The sequence below is a fragment of the Phaseolus vulgaris genome, chromosome 10 (genome assembly GCF_000499845.2).
Source record: "Phaseolus vulgaris cultivar G19833 chromosome 10, P. vulgaris v2.0, whole genome shotgun sequence".
Taxonomy (NCBI): domain Eukaryota; kingdom Viridiplantae; phylum Streptophyta; class Magnoliopsida; order Fabales; family Fabaceae; genus Phaseolus; species Phaseolus vulgaris.
In genome coordinates, this window is record NC_023750.2 from 7,206,256 (window position 1) to 7,232,511 (window position 26,256).

Here is a 26,256-nt window from a genome sequence, read left to right on the forward strand (position 1 = left end):
TTGTTATATATGAAGGTGCATGAAGAAAGCATGGAGGTATATGAAGAAATTGCCACTTTCAGTGTGTTTTGTGTCTACGTGGGCTTGGTGCGTGGGCTTGGCCCACGGTGTGTCCCTGGTTTTCATTTTCGTTCTAACCTCGATTTCTTCCTTCCCCATATGTTCTTGCACTAATTTATTCACTGTTGTGGTGAGTGAGCTACTGAGCTTACGTAATCGGTTTCGATCTTCGAAATCGGAAAGAGGAGGTTGAATCTTGGTATTGCTTCGGTGCTTTTGCAGTTTAGCCTCTAATTTTGATTTTAAAGGTTAGTTGATTCATGGTTGCAATGAGTTCATAGTTGGTTCAACGTTAGGTTTTTAATATTAGATTGGGTATTTAATTTTTGTGATTTTCTCTGTTTGCTCATACATGTTAAAGACTGTTATTGTGTGCAGATTATTTAAGGAGAAACTTTTTGGCTAGTTTTGGGAGATAAAATAAAAGTTCCTCTGTTGTAGTTATATAGGTTTCTGGATTTTTTTTTTATCTCATTTTCTGTATTTAGAAGTTCGTTAAGTTGCTGATAAAGAACTTGAATTAAATTGGATGAAAAAACTTAAAGGGCAAAATTTCCCATGACTGTATTTTTAATTCAAATTCAAAAAATGAACTAAACACCTCAACAGCATGTGGGAACTAAATAAATTGCTGACTTAGATTAGTGATTATGTTGGTTATTTGAATAGTTGAATAACTGGAATAGTGATTATGTTGGTTTCTTTTATTTGGTGTTTTATTTGTAAATAGGGTTTAGAATACGTATTTATTTGTAGTTTCAGTGAGATAAGTTATTGTTTTGAAAATCTATTGATCTGAACAAGTTTGGCTGGTTTTATACCATACTTTTTTATGTATGTTAAAATTGCAATGAACTTTGAAAAGTATGTATGTATGTATATATATGTTTGATGATTGAACAGAAGTTGGCTTCACAAAATCAAAATCATAAGTCATCCTCTTTTATGGAGGTGCAGGAAGAAACAGCCTTTGTCCATTTTTAACCTAAGTCCAGAAAGGCCCATTAGGCACAGCACCCTTTGTAAACTGAAACGAGCTCGGGAGCATCTTCCATGGAGGCAAAGATGGAGACGTAATCATGAACCGGAGAAAGTACAGATTTTTATTCTGAGCGAAATTTGGGGCAGCAACGAACTAAATCCTCTATCAGCTTTACCTTACCTCATTGTTCTATATCTGGTAACTCTTTTTTTTCCTCACATCTCTATTTGCTCTATGTTTGTAGTGTAGCATCAGATTGTGTTCGATTCTTGTTTTATTTTCATACCGTTTTGTAAATTGATGAGGGACCCTTCTCAAGTGAAAATACTGTGAGATTACTGAGATATAAAATGGTGTAGTGGTTGATTTCGCGAATTTATGTTGCGTGCAATGCATTTGATGAAATGTCTCGCTTCCTTCTCTGCTTTAGTTTGAGCACTTTTAGTTGCAATCTTACCGTTGCTTCTGCTCTGAATTTCAAATGGGAAGGTGCAATCTAGTGTAGATTGTTTGGTCAGTTATGGCAGCGCTGATTTCCAAAAGGCTACTACGTTGTTCTTCTGGGTCCTTGCCTTCACTAGGACGAAGCTACTTTAATTTACCAAATGCTGGGTCTGCCTCTCTTTATAACTCACGTGGTAAGACCTTTTCTGCAGTTCCTTAACCGTGGACAATTACCATTTGCCGTGAATTTGATTTTTGTTCTATTTTTCAGCTTTTGTAGATCTTTATATATATGATTATTTTTTGTGCACAGATGTACACAGCAGAGTATCTGGGGAAAGACTTCTTTCTGCAAATTGTTCTTTGGTACATTGCCATAGCATTTGAATATACTTCTATATTATTCACTACTTTCAGGATGAAAGCTTAATCAATGCGGTTCTCTCATATACTGTTTTTCTGATTCTTCTTCTTTAATAATGTGGTATAGTGTGCTTAAATGTAGGTCAGGTCAATGATCCGACAGTTTTCTACTTCTATTTTAACTCCTGGATCTGATGAGGGTGCATTTCCGTCTGATTTATTGTCCAAGAATACTCTAGCAACATCTGAGCGTACTATAGGTATGAGGAATAAGTTCAAGCATCTTGTACAAGAATATAACAGTGCTTCTGTTTTGCTGACTTGGATTTTATTTCTGAAAGGAGAGAGTCAATCGACTGCAAGGCATGAATTCCAGTTTGGTTTAGATTATGAGATAATTTTTGTTGTCCATTTTGTACTAGACTAATATCTTCCGTGTCAATGTTTCTTCTTTTTTTGTACTTCTGAAGATACAAAATTTACACCAAATATCATTTGTAATTGACTGAATACATTTCTACATATTTACATGTCAGAACTTGCATATAGTTTGTTCTGAAATTGATCCTGTTAGTGAGAACTTAATATTTTATTCATGCTTAATGATCTTATTTTGCTCTGAAATTAAAGGAACTTGGTCCCAGTGTTTAACTTTTGTGTCCTCCACTATTTAATATCCTAAGTTACCAATAGCTTTCCCTAGTTTTTAACTGCATGTAGGGCCACAACCTTGTTATTATTGGAAAATCACAGTGGGCTTGCATTGGAATCATCAGAGTGGCACAACCTTGATAATGATCTTTTGTAACACTCTTCCATAAAGCCTTTACCTAGCGGCACTGGTTAGGATTCTCCTTATTATAAATCAAAATTTTGAGTGCATCTGTTGGTTGTTTCACTGTTTCCTTCACTACCTACCATCTTTCGTGACAAACTATCTAGTTATGTTCATGGCATGTGCTGATTGCTATCTCAATAAGATTCTAGAGTATCTTAATCAAGTTCAATATATTGTAGGGCTTTGCCAGGATCTTTTAATTCCAGTTACCAACTTTCATAATGAAAACAAGGGCTTTATGGTTTTACCTGGAGATGTTTTTGATTTGCCTATTCGGAAGGACATTATTCATCGTGTCGTTAGGTGGCAGCTTGCAAAACGACAACAGGTAGTGACTGCTTAATGTTTTGGAATCTAAAGGTTGTTTCTTATTGTCATTGCATATCTGCAATCCAGAGGAAATGCTATATTTATTTCTTTGGCAAGATGGTGATATGTTTTCTATATTGGCTTTTAGCAATTTTGGGATATAATTTAGCATATCTATACAAATGTTTTAAGGATAAAAGGTTTTCACTATTGTCGTATGCTTAATAGTTGAATATATATATATATATATATATATATATATATATATATATATATATATATATATATATTATCTAGTAGCATGGATCTAAATTTAGCTATGGAGACTCTCCGTGAGAATGTTATGTATTTTGCTAATTGATTTGGTCAACAGGGGACTCATTCAACAAAAACTATCAGTGAGGTCAGTGGGACTGGGAGAAAGCCTTGGAATCAAAAGGGAACTGGTAAAGCAAGGCATGGTACATTGCGTGGGCCTCAGGTAGTGGAGCATTCTGCTCATTACTTGCTAGTCCATCTTTATTTCTTCACGTTTCTTCTTTTCTTTCTGTTTTTTCAGCAGTTGGAAATAATAAATTTTATGAATGGTAACAGTTTAGGGGTGGTGCCACCATGCATGGCCCTAAGCCTCGAAGCCATGCTTTCAAAGTCAATAAGAAGGTTCGGCGTCTGGGGCTAAAGATTGCCTTGTCAGCTCGTGCAGCAGAAGGAAAGGCAAGTTTCTTCCCCACCCTTGACCTATTCACCATCAAAAACTAAAATGTGGCATCTCTACATTATTCTATCTCCTACATGAGTGTACATTCTTGCTTATACTAAACATAGTGTGATTTTTCAGTTTTCACTTCTAGAAGATTTGTTAGAAAAATTTATAAGTAAATTGTTTGATGGTTCAGTAACCTACCTACCTGAAAGATATAAGATTTTCTTATTTCTTTCAAGGGTTTCTTTTGCTGTTGATATCAAAATCAAAGGTATAACATATGATATATAAGATATTCTTAGTTCAGTGAAGTGGATTGTGTTGTCAGCCTCAGCCTACCTGGAATCATAATGTTTTTATTCTCTTTGACTTTTTAATTATATCATTTAATGTAAATATATTTGACTATTTAATATATTTATGGAGGTAACCAATGTGGGATCTTCTTTTAAATGAACACCCTCATGTGTAGAGGAAAAAAATAGAGTGCTATATCTTCACAAAATTGTGGTTGGGGTGTAGGGAGAATCGAAATAGGAACAAAGGAATCATGCATCTACAGTTATAACGTGGCATCTGAGTGCAAAGTCCTTAAACTGTACTTTACTAAGCCCTGCTCAAAATGCACGCCACCGTCTAAACTTGAAACTCTAGAGTTTGGTTATCAGCTAGAAATGTGACTACATAAATACAATAAAGCCTCATAAACAAGAAACTAGAAAAAAGAAAACTCAAATAAAAAAAAGACAGTGCTCGCTCGTACGATAGTTGTTTTGTCATATATTGCTTTCTTCAAGTTAAATAGTTATTTTTGGCATGTATCCCTATCCTGAATCCTTATAGTCGTATCCTCTGATATGTTAGACTGTGTTTCTTTTAGCTGTTTAGTATATAGCGTCTTTCCTTTCATCCAATAATTATCTTGTTTGTCCTTATTTTTGTTTTTTTTTTATCACTGCACTATATGCACATAAGAATTTCTTATTGCTAATGTTCTGGGGAACTGTGTTTATACAGCTTCTTGTCTTTGAGGATCTGGAGGTTCCCACACATAAAACTAAGAACATGGTGAATTATTACAATCAAATGGAGAAAACCAAGAAACTTCTGCTTGTAGATGGTGGGCCTATAGACGAAAAGTTAAAATTATCTACACAAAATCTACACTATGTTAACATACTTCCCTCCATTGTAAGTTTCAGTTTTATCTATTTGAAATTTATAACATGTTTCTTATTATAGTCAAAGCATTTTCAACAGTGACGACAGGTACATAGATTTTGTCAACATATTATTTAGTTATGTTTAACATGTTTTTTGTAGGGTTTGAATGTCTACAGCATTTTGCTGCATGACACGTTGGTGATGTCCCGATCTGCGGTGACCAGAATTGTTGAGCGAATGCGCACTCCAATAAATCGTTGAGGCTATAACTATTTTTTGTTCTTTGCTTCATTTACTCCAAATAGGAATGGTATACAATGAGAATATATTTGGTATGAGATTTCTGTTAAAAATTACACAAGTTATGCCATTTTGCTCATGTTGAAGGTTTAGAACTTAGGAAATTGTTGGTCGAATTTGGATGTTCAACAGGTTTATCATGTTTTCTGATGGCTAAATCTCATTTATTTCAATCTTTTCACATGCAAAGGATCTGATAAATATAATGTATTTTGCTTTAAGTAGTTGATGTGGGTTTGGTCCCTTAAAAAATTTTAGTGCCTTTCACTGTGGTCTGTTTCCTCAATTAACAGTATGATAAAAGAACAGAAACTTCAAAAATTAGATGAAGTACAGATATTTAATTTAGGATAACAAATATTTCATTCAAAATTAATTTAATTTAATATATTTATAAACTTATCATTTTGTAAAATAGAAATGGCCTCAAATTGTATTGCATTTAAAGAAAGTAATACATTCTCATAACGGTAACGTTTCTATCTCTTTCTGTTTTCGTTAGAGTAAAACGTAAAACTAGTTTACAACATAATTTATTGCACATCAAGCCTTTGCTTATATGAGGTTATAAAATGCATTATTGTGTACTTGTATAAAATTGATTTTCAAAATTTTCTGCATAAAAAATTAGGGAGAAATTACGACAGCAGAAATCATTAAATTGAGTGGGTATTTATGAAATACCAAGATGGACCAAGAACAAAATAAATAAGGTAATATTATCCATCCCATTGAAAACCAGAATATGGCATGTTCAACATAAAAGGAAACTACAATTTCCTTAACAGATATTATAGTACTTGCATTGTTCATTATAGATAATATAATTCATTCAAATTAGAGTTAACTTTATTGTTGAATGGTGAGGGAATATTATGCATCAAATAGTTCAAAATGGACTTGCGAGAGCCAATATCTCCAGTCATATATCAATTTGAGTACCTCATTCAAGTATGTTTATCACTACCAAAACAATGTGTTATATTTGGTCTTGTGCATATCAATACATACATCAAACTGACTAAAATGAGAAATACTGAAAGTATTCACCACCTTGACTTTTTTCATCTAAAATTTGTAAACTCTTTTAATATAATCTTATTGTGATATTCAAGGCATATTTTTCTTTTTGTCACCAAGCAACTATTTAGCACCTGTCATGTCTTTCATGAAAAATTACCCACTCAATTACTTTTTTAACATGTCAATCTTGAAAATATCTTTCTCAACAATAACAATGTGAGCAACATATAATAACATGACAATGAAATCATCTTCAGAAAACTTTCTGACAAAGACACAATGGTGAGAAGTAGTATTTTTGTAGCATGGTCATACATAACAAACTCAACCTTATTGTATCATTGTTTTGAAGTCTACTTCAAATCATATAAGCTCGTTCATAGCCTACAAACTTTGTCTTTATTTCCAATCACCAAGTTAGTTCATGTGGATCCTTTTCCCATTACATGAAGGAAAACTTTTTTCACACATTTTCTACTACCTCTAAATCAAGATTAACAACTAAACTTAACACAATTGTTATGGATGACATTTGCACAATAGATGAAAAAATCTCATTGAAATCAACACCCTCTCTTTTACTTTAACCTTCACTACTAATCTAACTTTGTACCAAGGAGACATGGATTTATTCTCTTGTACACCCTATAGATCCAAAATATTGTGTGCGTTTTCGGGATCCCACATGTGATCATTACGGACAATGGTTGACAATTCATCGTTCGAGTACTGGCTGAATTTAATAAAAAACTTGATGTTAAGTGTACCAGTATAGGCAAAGAGGGTCTAGATAGTACCTGAGACTAATTGTACAATTGTTGACGTGTCAGTGATCCTCTGGTTTCTTCCTTTGAGTCTCCTTCCATAAATGCTGATGCTCGGTCGGGGTTGACCTGAAAAAGGTACACTAACGATCAAGTAAATACTTTGTGTAAAGAGTGTATATTGGTAATTGATAAAAATGTGCGTGCACCTCACAGAGGATTTATTTATGGTGTTGGTTATGGACAATTATTGTGATGGGTCAAATATGAGTTATTCACTGATGTGCATCATGATCCATAATTAATAGAGACGCATATTGGTATATAGGTATGATAGAATATTTGTATTATCTTTCAGTTAATTAGTATTTAGCTGAATTGTCGAAGATATTTCCCATATATTTCGAGATAAGAATGTGACTCATTAAGTGCTATTGTAATTGTCATTACTATCATTTATTACGTGTCTTGAGGTATTCTTTGACTCGGTCGGTTGGTCACCCGGCTCGAGACCGGTACCGACCGGTACAACTTCAATTAAGAACATTTTAACAAATTAATATTTCAATCAACTAATCAAAATTCTATTAAAAATTTCAACAACTTCCCAAACAATTTCAAAAAATTTATTAGATTTTTTCTTGGATAAAAAAGTTTTGGAAAAGGAATAATAAACAAAATGAACTTAATACACAATCTAACACAACTATAATCTTTATCTCCATGAAATGATCAACTTTTAATCTTCATGAGGGTTTGGATGCACCAAATATGACTTCATGCAATCTATTAAAGTTACAATTTAAAATATCAATACCGAGATATTAGATAGGTTGTTCAATTGGTTCAACATCAATCACACAACTGACTTGCTTAGGTCTAAACTTTTCCACTTTATCAATTGTTATGGATTTCTAGTTTCAATTGCATGTGCATAGTAGCTTCTTCAAGATGTTTTTTATTTTCTTGAATGATGAAGGAGAACGGAATGCATAAAGAAGAAGGTGAAGAGACGTGCATGAGAGATGGAGTTTGGTGTTTGAAATTCCTAGTGAGGTTAGGCTAACACTCAAGAGAAAGTCTAGAAGAGTTTGGTAAGAAGACTACTTTAGAGAGAGTTCAATGATTTTGGCAGCATAAATTTTCTTTTTCCAAGATGAAAATTGTATAGCCAAGCACTCTTATTTATAATGCTTTAGACACTTAAACTTGTGCCACAAGCTTATAAAACCAAGGTCTTTTATCATCACATGTAGTCCGAGAATCCACTTTCAATACATTTACATTCGTGGTCATAGATATAGCATAAGCACTTCAACGAGTTCAAAGATTGTGCTCGTAACACTTCCAAATTTTTTTCTAATCAACCTTCATGGTCACTATCTTTCCTTCAAGAGTAGGGAACCTCACATAAGGTGAACAATGGATAGTTTAACTTGTTTAAGGAGGGGTCCGAGGAGTAGATAATACGACGAAGGATCATTAACCACAATGTACTTGACAACTATGGTATTTGCCCCTTGTCCACTAGTGAAAGTGGTCTTGAGGTCAACGTACCCTCGTATTTCGACTTGTTCTCCCGAGAAACTGATTAGGACTCCATCAAAAGGCTTGAGTTGGTCTTTTGATACTTCAAGACCTACAAAGGTATCCCAAAATATGACATCAGTTGAACTTCCTTGATCTATCAAGACTAAGTGAATGTTCTTTCCTATCATGACCACGAAAAATACTATGGGATCATCTTCATCAAGCATGGAATTTCTAGGTTCATCAGGCACTGGTTGTCGTTGGTACGTCTCTAGAGAGAACACGATACATGTGTACCTTTTACTTTCAGAGTTAGTTGATCCTCTTTCAGAGAACCCTCTGAAGATCATGTTGAAATCTCTGAGGACGGGCATTTCATGCTTGTTGGTTGTGTGGGACCAACTTTTTTCGACATCTCTTTTAGCTGTAGAGTTGGATTTTCTCTGTGTCGTGGATTTGTAGCACAACGAATGCCCTTCCCTGAATAACCTTGTTAGTTGTGCTGCCAAAGGAAAAACATTTTTTAGTGTCATGACCATGAGTTCAATGGAAATTGCACCAACCGTTGCATACTGGATTGAGGAGGTGATCAAACTTTTTTGGGAAGTGAAGTTTCGTGGTAACCTCAATATATGAAAGGATTTCCTTTCGAGAGACCTTTAGGAGAAGATAACCTCGATCATCATATGATTTTTATGCGATATACAAGGTATAGTGCCAATCCAAGTGGTGCTTAGGCTGGATGTCATCATTCTTTCTCAACTTCAATTCCTTATGCACTTATTTCATTTCCTTTTTGGGAAAAATTTTCATCAAGCTAAGTTAGGGACTCCCTGAAAGGGTTAGCTTGGAGACTTTTAATAAGGACTCCACAAACATCTTCTCATCAGGTTGGTGAATACAAATTGAGATGTCACAAAAACAATTAAGATAGTTCTTCAATGGCTCATTCTCTTGTTTAGTGTTATAAAGATTAATAATTCTTGAATGTTTCACCAACATGTGGGAGAATTTTTGAAAGGACGTGATGGTCCCATTGAGGATTCACTTTCGCGTTATTTTTCTACACATGGTCCCAATTATTTTCTTAAAATTAATTTTAGTTGTAAGTTTGAAGCCACTCTTCATTTGAAGCTACATACATTTAGTTAACACCTTATATTAATGAGAAAGTAAAAGTCTTTTAAAACTTAATATAACACCATAATCACATCTTGTTTTATATGTTGAACAATTTTTTTTTACTCTAAAATTGGTTTTTATTTAATGAATTTCTTGTAGTGATAGTACTCTGAAGAAAAAAATAAAACAAGAGACACTTTATGAAGATAAATTATGTGTGTTTAAATGGAAATGGCCGGTAAAAGAAATAGTTATTTCCTTTTCAATAAAATTTTTTTACTGAAATTTTGTTTTTTTTTCATCTCCTTTTTATTTAGATATAAGGTATTTCATAACTTTTGTTTATAAGTAATTTCTAAGCTATCTCATGAATTGATTTTTTTTTTATTTGTTATATACTAAATTGAGAAGGATATTTGTTAGTTTGTTAAATATATGAATGAAATTAGATTGTAATATAAAATTTTGAATATTGTAAATGTACCATAATTGGAGATTTTTTCCAATTTGTTTCAATATGTCATGTAAATTTTTGAAATGAGTAATTTTTTTTTCTTAATAGGTAAGCCATGCATTAAATGTATGAGATTCTACAATAAAAGTTGTGCTTAAGACTAACGATTTCAATGACCAAAAAAATTAACAAAAAAAGTCTTGTGCTATAAACATCAGTATGAATAAGCTTTTCACATAAGTTGTGAGTTGTGTGCACGAGTATGATTAACCATGAGATCGTGTGTAGTTGATCAAAAAAAAGTTGAAGTTGTGCTTGATGGTGACTTGGGTTAATAAAGTTTTCAATGAAGTTGAAGCATGACTTTAGTTTTTCCTTTTTTTTGTTTTTTTTCTTTGAATGATAGAATAATTAGTGAATGATTAAAAAATAATTATAATGATATTTACAAATTTAATAATATTTATTATGAGTTATAATTATATATAAAGAAATATTTATTCTGTGTAATACAAAAGGAGACATTAATCAATTATGTGATTATCCAAGGACAAAATTAACTAGAGAACACAGTAGGAGTTTACTTTAGGGAAAGCTCCAAAAGAAGTGGATTTGTGTAGCCTTCTCAAGTCACAGGCATGCAATCCCCTTCTTCCCTTTACCTCAGCAAGTCCTTCGTCACCACACACCACCACCTTGGCTTCCACCACACCCTCTCTTCCAACCACAATTCCCTTTCCTCTCTTTCCCCCTCCCTCATCAAGCCATGTTCCACAAGGCTCATAACAGCTCAGGCTCAAAAGTCCAACAATTACAAGAGGAATGGTCCAAAAGAGGGTGTGAGGGTGAGGGGCAACAAGGAGAATGTGTGGAGCATTGACAATGACCTTGCCAAGATGGCTTCTTCTCAGAAGGATAAGAGGAGGAAGAGGAGAGTGGTGAAGAGGAACGGGGAAAAGGGTGGAAGGATCATCGTCTCTGGGGCTATGTTGGTGGAGGTTGAGACTGTTCTTCAGACTCAGGTACCCTTTTCCTTATTTGGGGTCTCTTTAAATTTCTAATTTTGATGTAAAGTTGTTAGCTTTTGCTTTGTTTGGGGATTAAAATTGATGTTGGCTAGGTTCATTGATTGAAATTGAACCTTTTTTTTCCATTCTGAAATTGTGAATTGAATTGGTGAATGGTCTGTATGCATGTGAATCCTGAGATTCTGTTAACAATGTTATGTTCGTGGAGGTTGAGACTGTTGTTCAGTCTCAGACACCCTTTTTCTCAGTTGGGTCTCTTTGAAATTTTGATGCAAAGTTGTTGGCTTTTTGTCCAGGGAAAAGAATTGATGTAGGGATTTGGGATTGGGTAGGATTATGAATGAATATGAAACCTTTTTTTTCTGAAATTGTGCTTGGGTTGGTGAATGAACTATGAATGTATAGGAATGCTGAGTTTTTTGTTGACAATGAGAGGAACAATTAGTATATGATTATAGAAACATGAATGATGCTTGGTATTTTAAGCTTGTGGCTTCTGAGTGAATACACTCGTATTAAAGTAGTGGATATTGTGCTTTTATGAGGTATAGATTATTTTTTCTACTCCTAGTCCTTGTATTGTATGTCTGTTCTAACTTTGATAGAAGATGGCAACATTGTGTGAGGCAGTTAGTTGAGGACGTAGAAATTGATTAACTGGGGTTAAATTGAATGTAATGAATAAGTCCTCACATAGACTTGAGAATGAATAATTCTTCTGGTATAAGTGATGGGAAACAAACAAGATCAAGGTCCTTGGATCATTTTGGTGAATGGTGGCCAAAAAGGATATGCAAACAGAAGTAAATTTGTTCAAATGAATTAATAGGAATCATTTAACGCGATGTATAGTGTAAAAGCAGTGGTGTTTCTGGAGATGATTAACATCCCAAAAGTGTTTTTAGCTGCTTTCCAATTTATCTTCCTGCTATTACATCCTTTCTTAGTTTTCTCTGCTTTTATTGTACAAAGTACTGTTCTTTGTATGATGATGTCTTGCTCTAGTACTTTGGGATGTCTATACCAAAGATGATATGACAATAATGTGGCAGAACCTCTGCTTTGTGAAGTCTTTTATTTTCATTTATTTTCAGTATAGTGTAGTAGTGTTATAAGTGGTTAGTTTTGTCAAATTTCATGTAAAAAAGTTTTGCTTTGAACTTCTCTTTGTGTGTACCAAAGAATATGATGTTTAGTTGAAAAGTATGGAATGCTCATATGACATGGATGGTTCTTCCATTTCAAACCTTTTGGGTGGAAGAATCTGTGTGAGGGAATAAATCCATCAATTGTTTTATTAATAAAATTGCTTCTATTATCGTTATCTTTATTCTTTCTTATATGTATATGTTTTTTTTATATCTGTGCTAAACTGTAGACATGATTCTATTTCAAATTGCAATGCACATTACACTGACAGAGTGGACAATCTTTAAGGAACCGGTGATAAAACCAGTTTGGAATACATTTGCTAGCAGTCTCAGTGGAGTATGGAAGGGTGTAGGTGCTGTGTTCTCTCCCATCACAGCTGAAATGGAACCAATGGATATAGGTAGCAAGAATGAAAATCTTTATGACTGCTATACTCTTTCCCGTATAGAGGCAGCACCATCAGTTTCAGGTGAACGGACATCTCAAATCCAGAGAAAGGTTAACTGGGTGACTTTGAACCCTTATGGCGAAATACCGCAGCATACCAAAGACAGGAAGCACAAATCCAGCGAAAATGTAATAAATCGCACTTTGCCTACATTTGAATCCTTTGACCTTAAAAGCAGTGATGTGATGGAAGAAGATGTCATGGGCTGTGAACCAGGTCTTGTTTACTTTGAAGTAAGATTCTTTTCGTATAATTAGGTTGTTTCTTACATATTAGTAGCAAGACCTTTAACTCAGTCTTTGTATATTCTCTTTTCTATCCTACCTTCCTCAGTGATTGATTTTGGGTGGAGGAAGAGTATCACTGAACTACTATGCTTTAGGTCATTTGCTATAGCTAGATAACTCGAACTGCATTCACAGTAAGTAACTGTTGTGAACAACTTCATATAGTTGCATTAGGCTTTCTAATGAAATTCATGGCTTGGTCTTGCTGACATATATGTCAACTATTTTGAAACATTTACCATATGATGGTAAATATTGCTAGAGTCATGTGTATGAAGGGAATATCCTTAAATCATATGATATGCCTGATATAGTTTATTATCCAAATTACCAGCATCTGAATCTCTGATAGTTTGTTTATGTTCCTCCATTTGTATTCCATAATAATTATGATTTATAAACTTCAGGATGGGTCTTATTCTCGAGGTCCCATGGATATTCCCCTGGGTGAATCCGATGATACAAAGTACTATGTCTCACCAACTTTCAAGTTTGAACAAGTAAGTTTGGCATGCTTCTTTCTAGATATCATATTTATAGATCCTTCCCTGATGTAAGTTCCTATTAACACTGATCATGCATTTGTTACTTTTGTCACAATTTCTTCTTTTTCAGTGTTTGGTTAAGGGCTGCCACAAAAGAATCCGAATTGTTCATACCATAGAATTCAGTAATGGCGGTTCAGACATACAGATAATGAGAGTTGCTGTGTATGAAGAAGAATGGGCCAGTCCTGCTTCCATCGATGACCAGAGTTTGTGAGTATGGCACTTCTTGTTAACAAGAAAATACATAAATCATAATCATGGAAATCCATTATTATTCCTTCCTATTATTGTGTATACTTAGAATCAATTTGTTAGTTTACTAATCAACCTATCAATAAGAAATTAGAAATCATTTGTAATCATTAGCTGTAAATATGCTTGCATTATATATAGAGGAAATGAAAATCAAAGAAGACATCAAAAACCAATTTCACTGACATGGTATCACAAGTCTCCAAGCTTGAGACGTGAGCCCTGCCCGGTATGTCGTCCACACTTGGTTCCACACCGTCGTCTCGCCTGGTTCCACCTCTGCCTGGTAGGTGGTCCATGCTCGGTTCTGCTCTGACATCTTGTGGTTTATGTTTTGTCCTACTGAGTAAACACCAAGCAACAGGGAAATGTGAATGAAGCCAAGAAAGTGTCTAGTTAAAATGATGTTTAGTACATGACATGGATCTCTGGTGTGAGCATGTTCTTAGGCCCTATTTGTATCAACTTTTCAATGAATACTTATAAGAGACAGAAAATATAAAGTGAGAGTTTCTACAAAAGTTGAAGGAATAAGTTAGTTTTAACTTATAGAAGAAACTTAATTCATTGCACCTTCATATTTTCTTTTCCTACAAGTACTTATTGTAAAGCCCATCCCAACAGATCACAACATTTCCTTTGTCTTCAAGAAAGTGACTAATACCTGCTACATTTGAAACAGTGATATAGAAATGGATGTAAAGCCATTGTCACAAAGAAAACGAACCAAGCCATCAGAGCTGACAGGGTCATGGAAAGTCTTTGAGATTAGTGCGACACCGGTGTACGGCGAGGAGAGCATGGCGGAAGAAGGAACCGAAACCCCATACGTATACCTTTGTACAGAAAATCTGAAGAAGAGGAGCCTCCCGGAGAACACCAACTACTTCGGCGAGGAGGAGCGGCTTGACATGCAGGATGTGACGGTTCTGTGGCTTCCTGGAGGTGTGACATGCTATGTTGACATCAACAAGGATGGTATTCTTTGCATTGGAGTTGGTTGGTACTCTGATGAAGGGATCAATCTTGTGATGGAGAGAGACTATGGGTTGGATGGAAAGCTTAAAGAGGTGAGATGGAAATCAGAGGTGAAGAGAAGGTGGTCTAGTCCTCCTCCCATTGAATAAACTGTGAGGATTAGAAGTTTGTAAACTTTTGTTGCATCAGAAATACAAAGAAAATTCAATGGTATAATGAGGTTCAAAAGAGTGGATTGCATGTACATTTTTACCATTACCTGTCATTTTGCTGATATATTTCTTTTCATGAGCTTAGCTTAGAACATTGCAATGGTTTATCTTAGAGTATTAGCAAGATGAGAGTGAGGTTATATGCATGGCTAAATGAAGAAAAAAAAAAGAGCAGTTCATGTAAGATGTGAAATCACATAGGTCATATATTCCCAACATGAAAATTATTAAATAGAAATTAATTTTAAAAATCAAAATAATCAATTATATTGATTAAATTATATATTATTTTATAAATTAAAAAATTTATTAAAAAAAAAACTAATTTTAAAGACAAAAAATTATTAGTTACTATATTAATTAAATTAGATACTATTTAAAAAAAATTAATATTTAACATAATTTTATTATTAATAAATAATTTTGATATTTAATTAACTATTAAAGTTTTAGCTATCAACTAATTATATTTTAAAATTGATAGTTAAAATTTTAGTAACTAATTACAAACTAATTTAAAATTTCTTTATTAATAATAAAAATTATTTTAACATATATATAATGAATTATTTTTTAAGATATAATGAATCATATTTTTTACATAAAATAAAATATAGTAAATTTCGGTCAACATAAATAAATTATGACTAAACCTAATCAATTATTTGGACACGTAGTATGATAGAAAAATTATTTTAGACTATGTTAACAGTGTTTATTCACTCTTTTACTTGCACAACAATAGCACTTCGAAAGAGACACATGTCATAGCACACTGTATTTCTCCATTTTAATTCACTATTTTGCTTGCACAATAACACTGCATTTGCGAAAATGATGTGTTATATTTTAGTTAAAATACATTTTTAGAAGTACATTTTTGTTATAATTCCTCCTGATTTAGATTATTTTTTGTATATACATGCATGTAGGAGTTATTATCATAAATGAGTAGCACATTACAACAAATGGAGAAAAGAGAGTTTAAAAAGAGTTAGTATCAGATTTGAGGAGTAAGTTATACCCAACAGAGAAAAGAGAGTCAAAGAAATTCCATGGAACCAAGAACAATTCCCCATTGAACAAACTATTATAAAAGAGAGTAATATTAGAAGCCAAATTTCGCTCAAACGAATTTTGACCACTTGAATGAAAACATAGAAAAACACAACTTCACTCTCGCCATTTTCGCTCAACTGAAAGTTTCGCTTGAATAAAAGTACATTTCTTCAACCTGAGCCAAACCAAGAGAAATTCGTTTTAGTGAAATATTTAAATATAAAAAAATTTAGATAAAATATTTCAATTAAAACAAGAATGTAAAAAAACTATTTAAATATCAAATAATTATTAATAATTCAAATAATATCAAATAATTTAGATAAATTATTAACATTGATGGTTTTTTGCCAATTTTGGTCGATATTATTTTCAGTTGATATTAACTATAATTATTTAAACTAAGATTATCAAGTTATTTTTACAATTATGTTGACTATGTTATTTTTGGTGACTCTTTGGTCAATGTTGGCTTAAAATTATATTGGCAAAAAAGTCTTAGTTAATGTTTGTTCAATCAATATTAACAATAAATTATAACAAATAATTGAAAAAAATAATAATTAATAAAAACATCAAAGAAAATAAAAGTACATAGATATCGAAAAATTCAATTAACATTTGTCAAAAAAATAGTTCTCCTAACATTGACTAAAAAACTATAATTAATATTGAATAGAGTATGCAGCAATAACAAAAATAACCCTAACAATTTAAATAAAAACAATAATTATTATAACATAAAAAAAAACTGTCAACATAAAATTAACTAAATCGATAACACCCAAAATTAAAACCAAATTGAGAATATCAAAAGAATAACTATAAATTTTAGAATACAAAAATTTCATATTCTTACTCTTTGTAATATTTAAAACTCTTTAATTACAACTATTCCAAATATTCTAATAAAATTCCAAAATTTTAACTTCCAAAACAATTTAACTCAAAACATTTTTTATAAAATATTTCAAATTAATTATAGAAATTTATTTACACATTTTGGTAAGGGAAAATGAACTTTTGGCACAACCATCATTTAATCCGTGATAACTTTTGGCATAACCATCATTTAATCCGTGAAAGTGTACACGTTAATTCCTAATAGAAATAAACTAAAAGTTTTTAAAAGTTTCTACTACCTTTCACATTCACAAATTGCTTAAAATAAATGCCTTAATAAAATACAATTTAATTCCTACATATGAATTAAATTATATTTAATTATAATATAAAAACAAAATTTAAAACAAAAGACGAATATAAAAATAAAAAATCAATTTAATTTGTTTTTAAGTTTTTTATTTGAATTCAAATATTTGCATAAAATCATCCAAAACTTTCGGGAATAAAATATTCTACTCCTCTCTTAACCAAATTTAAACATTTGTTAAAACTGGGCATATAAAAGATGAAAGAATATAAAAAGGAAAGCGAAATAAATAAAAAATGTTTTAAACCTACACGAGGATGACAATACTTAAATAAAATAAGATGAGAAAGAGACTTTACAAGAATGAAAGAATATATAGAAAAACATGTCGAAGTTGTAAATTTGAGCAGCTTACACTACCCTGCACTAGTTTTCTCTGAAACAGGCATATATACAACAAGTATAGAAACCCTCTTATGGGTAAAAAACTGCAACTAAAAATACCTGCACTTTATGAAACTAGTTTCAGATTGCAGCAGAAGCCCCAGCCTCCGATCTGATAGCTCGATGCATCATCCTTTGTTTCCTCAGAGACTCGTTAAGTGAGTCAAAGAATTGATGTCTTAGAACATCTTCTGCACTAAGTCTATTTCTTGGATTAACTGTTAGACACTTGTCTATCAAATCAAACAACGATTTCGGGATCTTCTCAAGAAATTCTGGTCTCTTTGAGTGAGTTTTGCACCAGGCTTCCAAGTCCCATGACTGCAAGTATCGCTCATCAAGTAACTCCTGCAATACAAAGGATATCATTAACTAAGATGACTGATAAGCAATCATAATCATTTTGCTTCTTTTTACAACTGTTATTTTTGTGTATATAATTTATTACTAATTTTATCCTTATTATTATAATTTAATTTATAGTTTTCTCATTTATGAAAGATTAATTACAAACTTGTTAACAATTTTACTTTTTATCAATATAGCTCATTTTATTGATTTTATTATTTATTAAAATAAATTAGAATAAATAATAATTATCTTCAAATAGTTCGTAATTATAACATCATAGTAATTTTTATTTTATTAATCATCATAATATCTAATTCTTAATTATATATTTTTTATTTATTATTGTCAATAAAAAAATATATACACAAATACTTTATGCGTCCATCTTTACACTAGTGATAAATAAAATATATTATGATTCATTGTTATTTTTAATCACTGATAATTAAAAGAATACGAATTTCAACTTAGAAGCAAAAAATATTAAAAACAAGATAGAAAAAGATAAAATAAGCAACTTTTCTAAAAACATTTTCGTCAAAAAAACATTTTAAACTAAGCATAATCATATCAACTGTTGATAACAAAAAGAGTAAAATAAAGTAACTTTTGGCAAGCAACCATCATCTTGAAACATAGCATAGAATTAAGTTAAGGACATTTATTTACTAGTAAACACTACATTTTGACTACTGAAGTTTAACGAATAATCTACCGAGACAGACCCTGGCTAAAGAATTTAATGGTGTTTGAAATCTCAAAAAATAAATGAATATTTTATTTATTTATTTATAAATATATTTTGAATGAAACTAAGATAATAATAAATATTTTAGTGGACTCAGAAGATTATTTCAGTTTATTATTTTCCAATTATATTACGGAATAAGAGATCATTACCACAGGGAAAGACACTTCACGGTCATGTAGCTTGGCCACTTCCCAAAACTCTTCACTGCCCCGCAATTTAACAATTTCTTTTATGTTCCTGAAACAAAATTCGGTTAGCAAGAAAAGACAAACAAACAAAAGAAATGAATTTGGCAGGCGAGAATATTACTGTTCCGGGTCGCCAGTGAAAGGAGTCTTCCCGATCACAATGTAGAGTAGAGTGACGCCAGCTGACCAAATATCAATCTTTTGTCCCTGATGCTGAGATCTTAATAAAACCTGAAGAAAAGGAAGAACCTTGAATTGAAACTACTGAAAAACAAAGCAATACATAATTACAGAGCAGTGAAATAGCATCTCTAGGTAACAAACTTCAATCTCGCATTTAGGTGTCATCCAGTGCAGTGATGAACCTTGATAGGGAAAAGACCACAAATTTAGGGAGTATTATTTCCACTTTTGCGTCCTGTTCTCAGTTTTGTTTTTACTTTTTAATTATAAAACTATCTCATTTTTTTAATATACTTTTTGTTTTCAAAACAATGTACCGGACAGACGAAACAAGAAAATGTTTTAGAATGAAGCTTTTACAGATTGAATGCAGTATGTAAACTTACGAATTAAGTATCATCTTACAATGTTCATTTCCTCTCTTTCCTTGCTCAAGGGAAGTTTTAGTTTTAACTTCACAATGTAAGAGACCAATAGTCTCGTTGGCTGAAAAATAAATTCCCGTAATTAAGTTTCTTTAGTCTGCAGGAGACAGTTTGTATGACAAATGAAACGAAATGAAAAATATGGGATACTGAGACCTATGGTGCAACCGGGAAACTAGCTTAGTGAACCAGTTAAACCTTACACTAACTCGGAATACTATTCTAGGTTGAAGAAGATAGGATCCCATACGAATGATGATTTCTATTAAACCTTACGTAAATGCTTCACTTTAAATTTCCTAAGCAATATAAATTTGTCTTTCCAAGTGCTAATTATGTTGCATATTTTCTTTGTTTATAAGCATATATGAAAAAGGCACTCCTCCTATGTCAGGATACTATCTGCATTTGAATCAACATATAATTGAGACTCTAATTGGGTTAAAAGACATGCAAGTCAATGGAATTGACAGCATGATCTTACCTCCGGTGCACGAAATCCTTTGGTTCCAACACATGAACCTTCTTTTTTCTGTTTTCCGTCTCCTGGAAAACACATAAACTGTTAATATGCTAAGGGTTTAGTTAATATGCTAACAGTCCTCAGAACGCAAAAGTTCTGCAATTAGAGTCATACCTTTGCCTCTCAATAATCCTGCACCAACAGTAGATGAATGCATAGGCATCGGGGTAATATGAAAAATCTTGCCATCTACCCTGCTTGAGGGAGCAGTAACCCTTTTCCTTTGAGAAGAAGGACCTATTATTGAACTGTTGTTTGCACATTTCATAGTATTCACAAAGCTGATAAGCTCCTTTCTTCCGTGGGAAGGTAAAGGTTCCCTGAGCCTCTCTGCAGAAGCAGTCTTAGTGCTAGCATCTCTCGCAGAAGTTATACCAGAGCCGTCTGTTCCTTGTGCTCTAAGTAAATTCCCACCAACCATGTCGGGACCATTTTTCAGAGGACCAGCATGAGCCTTTTGCTTTACATGCCTATTAAGTTCGGAATAATTTTTATAATCCGCCAAAGCCCTTTTATTGGATGTTAAAGACTTGCTGCCTCCAAGGTTCTTGCCTCGGACCAAAGGGGCAGTCCGAGAAGAAGAAGAGAGAGAAATATTATGGGATGATGCAACCAGACTTGGTTTTGATTTACCTGAAGAGAAGCGCAAACTAATTAGGTAGATCATATTATGAATATCATTGACAGTGAAACTTATCAAAGGAATATAAAAAAAACATATTTAAATAAATTTCTATATAAATTAAAGGATAAATAATCAGTTCAATATAATAAGTATTCACATATTTCTTTTCAGTACAATAAAGAAAATACAATTTAGAATAAAATTTTAATTTCATTGTTTGAACTTTCTTAATGTTTAATGGTCAAGGTAATCGAATGCGTGCATTTGGTCTTTAATAATTTTCACCTTAAAAATAAACTTTAATGTGCAATTAAACTTAAAAGTAACTTTTTTTACCCTGCTTTATACATTTAAACTCATTAATGATTCCTTCAAAATTAAGTGTATATTAACATTAAATTTTCCCTTTTAATAAAGATATTTGATAATTATTAAAGAACAAATATGTACTTAATTGTATTAACATTAATGGAGTTCAAACAAAATAGTGTTCAAACAAAAATTAACACAATTAAAGTTGTTATAATAAAATTATACTTTAAAAATAAAATAAACCTTAAATATAATAGGGGTAGAAGCAAGAAAAATGTTATTTATGTTAATTACAAGTATCATAAGAAAACCAAATATTCAGCAAGTTATATTTCTCAAAAAAAATAAGCAACTAATAAGTGAAAAGAAATCTTACTTCCAACGTTGTTCTTCTGCTTTAAATCCTATAAAGAAAATATTGAAATTCATCAGTGTCAAGATTAAAACAATCAGTCAAAACTCTTGACAAGAAACGGAAAAGAGAAGCAACCTACCATGGCAAGGTTGAAATCAATAAGGTAGCCTCTGCTTAGCTTTCGAGAGAAAAGGAAGTTTCCAGGTTTAACGTCTCTGTGAACAACTCCCTACATTTTATAGAGTTAGAATTTCTCAAAACAATTGTACTTACTGTCGTTTTCAAAAGTCACATGGCATAATGATTGCGCAAAGAGAAAAATACCTCTTTGTGCAAGCAATAAAGGGCCCTGAACAAGCAATACCCGTACCATTGAAGCTGAACTATATCAATTTCTTTTTTCAAAACCTACAAATTGAAAAGGAAAACTTATCTCCATTAAACATGAATGTAGAGCAGGTAAGAGTATTCGAATGGATGCTTTAAATTAAGATTGAAAAGGACACAATCTCTTGCATATCTTTTTTCAAAACCTATAGAAGTAACTCCTAGATCTATTAAAGAGGAATTCAAGAAAACGTCAGGATTCTTATGATTCTTATGAGCTTATCAGTTTAACATTGGGAAATGCTAAAAGAGGAATTCATTCATCTTCTGAATTCGATGGATTGATAAGAAATTAAAATGTACGAAACAGAAGACATTTTTTTTCTGATAAGAAAATATAAATTGTACACAGCTTCAGCAATTACCTCAGGTCTCTCATGCTCAACATGCTCTAAAACAAAGCAGTCGGTGTTGCCATTTTTTAAAGAACCTTCATACCTTATTATGAAGTTTTTACCACTGTAACATACCAAAAAAATATTAACAAAGAACAGAATGCATTGCGACTTAAATATAAAAAATATTGTACCCTTATGTCTTATACTTACCCAAAACGCTCTAGCATATTCCGTTCAGTAGTTACGTGGTTTTTATGAGCATTACTATGAGGACCTGAAAATCACAAGTATATATTGGACCATCAATATCAATTTCTTAAAATCCATTATGCCAATCATATAGTAAATTAGTATAAGTATAGTAATATCAAAATGATTACATACAAAGCATAGGTTCCAGTTTCTATTATAAGTGGGAAACTGAACGCAAGAACAATAAGAGTATGGACCAAATTCTTAAAGAAAATTAAGTTGCTTTTTTTTTATCATAATACTAATTGCAGGCACATAATTAATACAAAGGATAAGTGTCATTTACATTTTATTGCAACCCGTTTTCCATCAGTAGTTCTTTGAGCACGGTAAACAGTGCCATAACCACCTATATGGAAAAAAAAATGTCATCGCAATTTAATATTTCTTTCCATCAAGAAGGAAGTGTAGGAGAAAGAAAGAGTCCACATACCTGAACCTTCTTCTTCCTCTATTGTAAACGCTTCAAATGAGGGATATGTTTTTTTCTCCACCTGATTCAAAAAAATAACCAAAATGAACATACAAGGAACCTCTTAATAAAATGGTCAAAATGATCCTAAAAGTCACAGCCTATTTCAAACTACAGCACACCTTAGTCGTAGCCGAAATATTTTCTGCCATGTTCTCTTTATGATTTTGCTTCCTCGTTGTAAGTTTCTGATCATTTTTACATTGATCAACATTTCTTGGAACACTACATTTATTGCTGACTAGTGACTCTTTAAGAATTTGTGACTTAGGGTGCAGTTCATTCTTCTGTCCCCCCTTTAATGAGCTAGAAATTTTCAAAAGCCCCTTGGGGTTTGAAGAGGAATTAGCTATTTTATAAGTTATTGTGTTTCTCTCAGTCTCCATTTTTTCCAAACTTATTGCATGGACAGGGTTTTTTTGTTTCAAACCATTAGTCAATCCTTCTCCACAGACTGCTCCATTGACCATCTGAGTAACATCTTCCTTGTCTCTATCAGTGCCAGCATCGATCAGCCCCTTCTTTGAACCACTTTGCACCTCATCATCTTCATTAGGTTTTCCTGGTAGATTTTTGCAAGCTTTGCTTTCACCCGTACCATCTTCTTCCACATGATGAATACTGTTTAGTTCAGTGCAGTCATGCGTAAATGTGTCAAAATCCATTTTCTTCCCGAATCCAAGGCTACTATCATCAATGCCGTTTTTGCATATTGAGGGATCTAAGAAAGCACGGTCAACACCAAGGCTACTATCATCAATGCCGGTTTTGCATATTGAGGGATCTAAGAGAGCACGGTAAACACGGAGATTACATGGCATGAATCTATATATGTCCGCTAGCTTTGCACCGTGGTTTAAGTCATTGATGATTGATTTAGAAACCTCTTCATTACACATGATTTGGCTGGGATCATTATTGGCTTGCCTATGTTTAACATTTGGCATTAGACAACCTGAACACTTTTCATTTTTATCAACACGCAAGGGGAATACAAAATTCCCGCTACCTATATTCTGAGATTCAAATTTTAGGACAGGGAAATTTCTTCTCTTCAGAGCCTCTGCAGCATCAGCAAAACTCTGCACGCCAAAGAAAAATTCCAGAGATTGGGCACCAAATTCAGCATGAAATGCAATGATTGCTAATGAATATATATATATATATATATATATATATATATATATATATATCACTCTATAAGACTGAATAAAGATGCATCTGTTTAAACAACAACTCCTATTAATGTGTAATTTTTATTGGTTACTTATAACTTATGAGAAAAGAACTAGAACTAATATATTACCATTTTATATTAAAATGAAAAATAAACTTCTCTAATTGTTATGATATTTAATCTTTTAATAGATTTTTTTTTCATAAAAAACGAAAGGCAGCCAAACTATAAACTAAGATATTCATACTAATAATAAGCATTTATTTCTATAGCTTTATTTTCCACCTGACTCTAAGGCACCCTAGATGCAAGAGAATGCAAATAATTCTCAACTCAATCAAGTGAGTTACACTGTCGAATATCAAACTCACACACTATCTAACCAAGTTCATTAACAATGTATGATAAATAGGCCATTGTGATTCACTATGTATTAAATTAATTTATCGTTCAAACAACCGTACATACACGCCACCAACGATGAGTCGAAAGGCAACCAATTTATACCTTCAGAAATTGAAATTTAGGAATAATAATTATGGTCGATCATCTAAAATAACATTCCAACATCACTTAACCAAAAATCAATATTGAAAATTATCACCTAAACACAAAATAATCACAATCATCACCTCACCACCTAAACGGTTCTATTTCTATTTTATTCTCCTGATTATATAATAATGGTCCCGAATGCAAGAAAATGAAACCCAATCATAATCAAGCTATGGTCACATATCACAAACACAAACTGCAGTCAATCAAAATTACCATTCCACGTGCATATCACCATCAACAAGCACAAGCATCAGTGCCTTTAGATTGGCATTGGAGCCTCTAAGTTCTCATTGGAATACTATCTAGCATGATTTTTAATTAGGCATTCATATCTGATTATATATTAGAGTTGGATATAATATTGGTTTTAATTTGAGTGATGTTAAAAGCTGAATTTGCATGGATAAAAATTATATATATTCACTTTCAAAATAAGAATAGAAACACTCAACAACAATACGTGCACTCTAAAATCAATTTTAACCAGAATCAATTGTACAAACGCGTAAAAACACAATAATCATTGACACTCCTCCAACCTAAATGGTTGTGTCCCTACTTTTTACACCTGATTATTATGCCTCCTAAATTCAAGAGAATGAAACTCTTACATAGGCACCGAACATAGTCAATCAAATTTACGTGTCCTATCCCAAGTGCACATAACCGTGTAGCAACAAAAATCAGTGTATTTAGATTCACGTGGAATCATCAAATTTGCCATTCAAATGCAACCTAAGGTATTCGCTAATTCTTTATCTTAATGTTCACCTATTGGATGCAATATATTTGTGAGTATAATGAAAGTAATTCATGCCACTTCAAAATTTGCTTTAACCAAGACATCCTCACACAGAAAATGAAATGAGAATGAGAATGGAATACCTGGAACGACAACTCCCGAATTCCGTTCCCAATCGCGAACCTCTTGTGTTCTACTCCATCTGCTGTCGCCAAAATATCAATCAAATCAAATAACCACATAAATTAAACAGTAAATCAGAATCCAAATTGAAAAATCAATAGAGATGCACCTTCCGCCGAGTCGAATAGCAACTTGCGTTTCCTGGAATTTGTTTGTGGTTCAGGAGAGAGACGGAGAGAGAAGAAGCTTCCGAGGGCAAAGGCCGCACTAAGAGAGGGCGTGACGAGTCCATTGTCAGTGACAGATAGCGGTGAACCGGGGAGAGAACTGACGTAGCAGACAAAGTCCGGCGAGGCGGTGAATAAACGGCACTCCGAGGCAAGGCGCTGCGGATAGACTGTGTGGCCGATTCGGAGGAGGAGTGCGAGGAGATGCCACGATTTCTCTTCGAGTTCGAATTCGCACTCCGCCATGACCATGGATCCAGATTCAGATTTCTTGTTTGGGATGCAATGCGGTGTGACAAGGTTCAGAGAGAGAGAGAGAAAGAAAGAGAAGCGGGAAATAAAGTGAAGAAAAGAGAGTTTTGGATTTTGATAATTGGGGATTTTGTGTTTGGGCAATTTTCCCGCTTCTTTTTGGGAAAGAATACTGTGTAAGCTATGAGAAAAGAGGCACACCTGTGACATCAAATCTTGACCGCCAAATATAATAATAAGATAATTAACGAGTTAGATTTATGAGTTTCAGTCAAATTAACAATAACACTGTCATAATCTGACTATTTTAAGATTTAATAATTTTCCATATACAATAATGTATGGGAGAAATATAAAACGTATTTGTGATATATATTATTTATTCTTATAAAACTGTA

The 26,256-nt window shown here is 32.8% G+C and overlaps 3 protein-coding genes across 8 annotated transcripts; 2 read left to right on the forward strand and 1 right to left on the reverse strand.

The window, feature by feature from the left end:
- The first annotated feature begins 32 nt into the window (after positions 1-32).
- LOC137818877 (uncharacterized) lies at positions 33-5,167 on the forward strand. 5 transcript variants are annotated; one of them, XM_068622514.1, is made up of 10 exons: positions 33-308; positions 1,018-1,240; positions 1,532-1,680; positions 1,800-1,852; positions 1,992-2,109; positions 2,867-3,015; positions 3,370-3,477; positions 3,591-3,710; positions 4,717-4,890; positions 5,023-5,167. In XM_068622514.1, the coding sequence occupies exons 3-10, from the start codon at positions 1,563-1,565 to the stop codon at positions 5,122-5,124; spliced, it is 942 nt and encodes a 313-aa protein (XP_068478615.1). In that variant the 5' UTR covers positions 33-308; positions 1,018-1,240; positions 1,532-1,562; the 3' UTR covers positions 5,125-5,167. The 5 variants fall into 5 exon arrangements, with proteins under 5 accessions (XP_068478615.1, XP_068478616.1, XP_068478619.1 ...); XM_068622515.1 differs by having other exon boundaries at positions 71-308; positions 1,012-1,240; XM_068622518.1 differs by having other exon boundaries at positions 158-308; positions 1,532-1,677.
- A 5,431-nt stretch (positions 5,168-10,598) lies between these two features.
- LOC137818646 (uncharacterized) lies at positions 10,599-14,977 on the forward strand. The gene is made up of 5 exons (XM_068622187.1): positions 10,599-11,078; positions 12,522-12,917; positions 13,379-13,471; positions 13,587-13,729; positions 14,454-14,977. The coding sequence occupies exons 1-5, from the start codon at positions 10,695-10,697 to the stop codon at positions 14,896-14,898; spliced, it is 1,461 nt and encodes a 486-aa protein (XP_068478288.1). The 5' UTR covers positions 10,599-10,694; the 3' UTR covers positions 14,899-14,977.
- Positions 14,978-17,527: 2,550 nt separating this feature from the next.
- Positions 17,528-25,942, reverse strand: LOC137819223 (uncharacterized). 2 transcript variants are annotated; one of them, XM_068623008.1, is made up of 15 exons: positions 25,549-25,942; positions 25,400-25,458; positions 22,902-23,861; positions 22,741-22,801; positions 22,594-22,656; positions 22,266-22,329; positions 22,083-22,176; positions 21,655-21,738; positions 21,470-21,559; positions 21,352-21,379; positions 20,153-20,671; positions 20,000-20,061; positions 19,029-19,138; positions 18,869-18,956; positions 17,528-17,965 (listed from the first exon to the last, which is right to left on the reverse strand). In XM_068623008.1, exons 1-15 carry the CDS (start codon positions 25,856-25,858, stop codon positions 17,699-17,701), a joined length of 2,859 nt encoding a protein of 952 aa, XP_068479109.1. In that variant the 5' UTR covers positions 25,859-25,942; the 3' UTR covers positions 17,528-17,698. The 2 variants fall into 2 exon arrangements, with proteins under 2 accessions (XP_068479109.1, XP_068479108.1); XM_068623007.1 differs by having other exon boundaries at positions 25,400-25,461.
- Between the last annotated feature and the right edge of the window lie 314 nt (positions 25,943-26,256).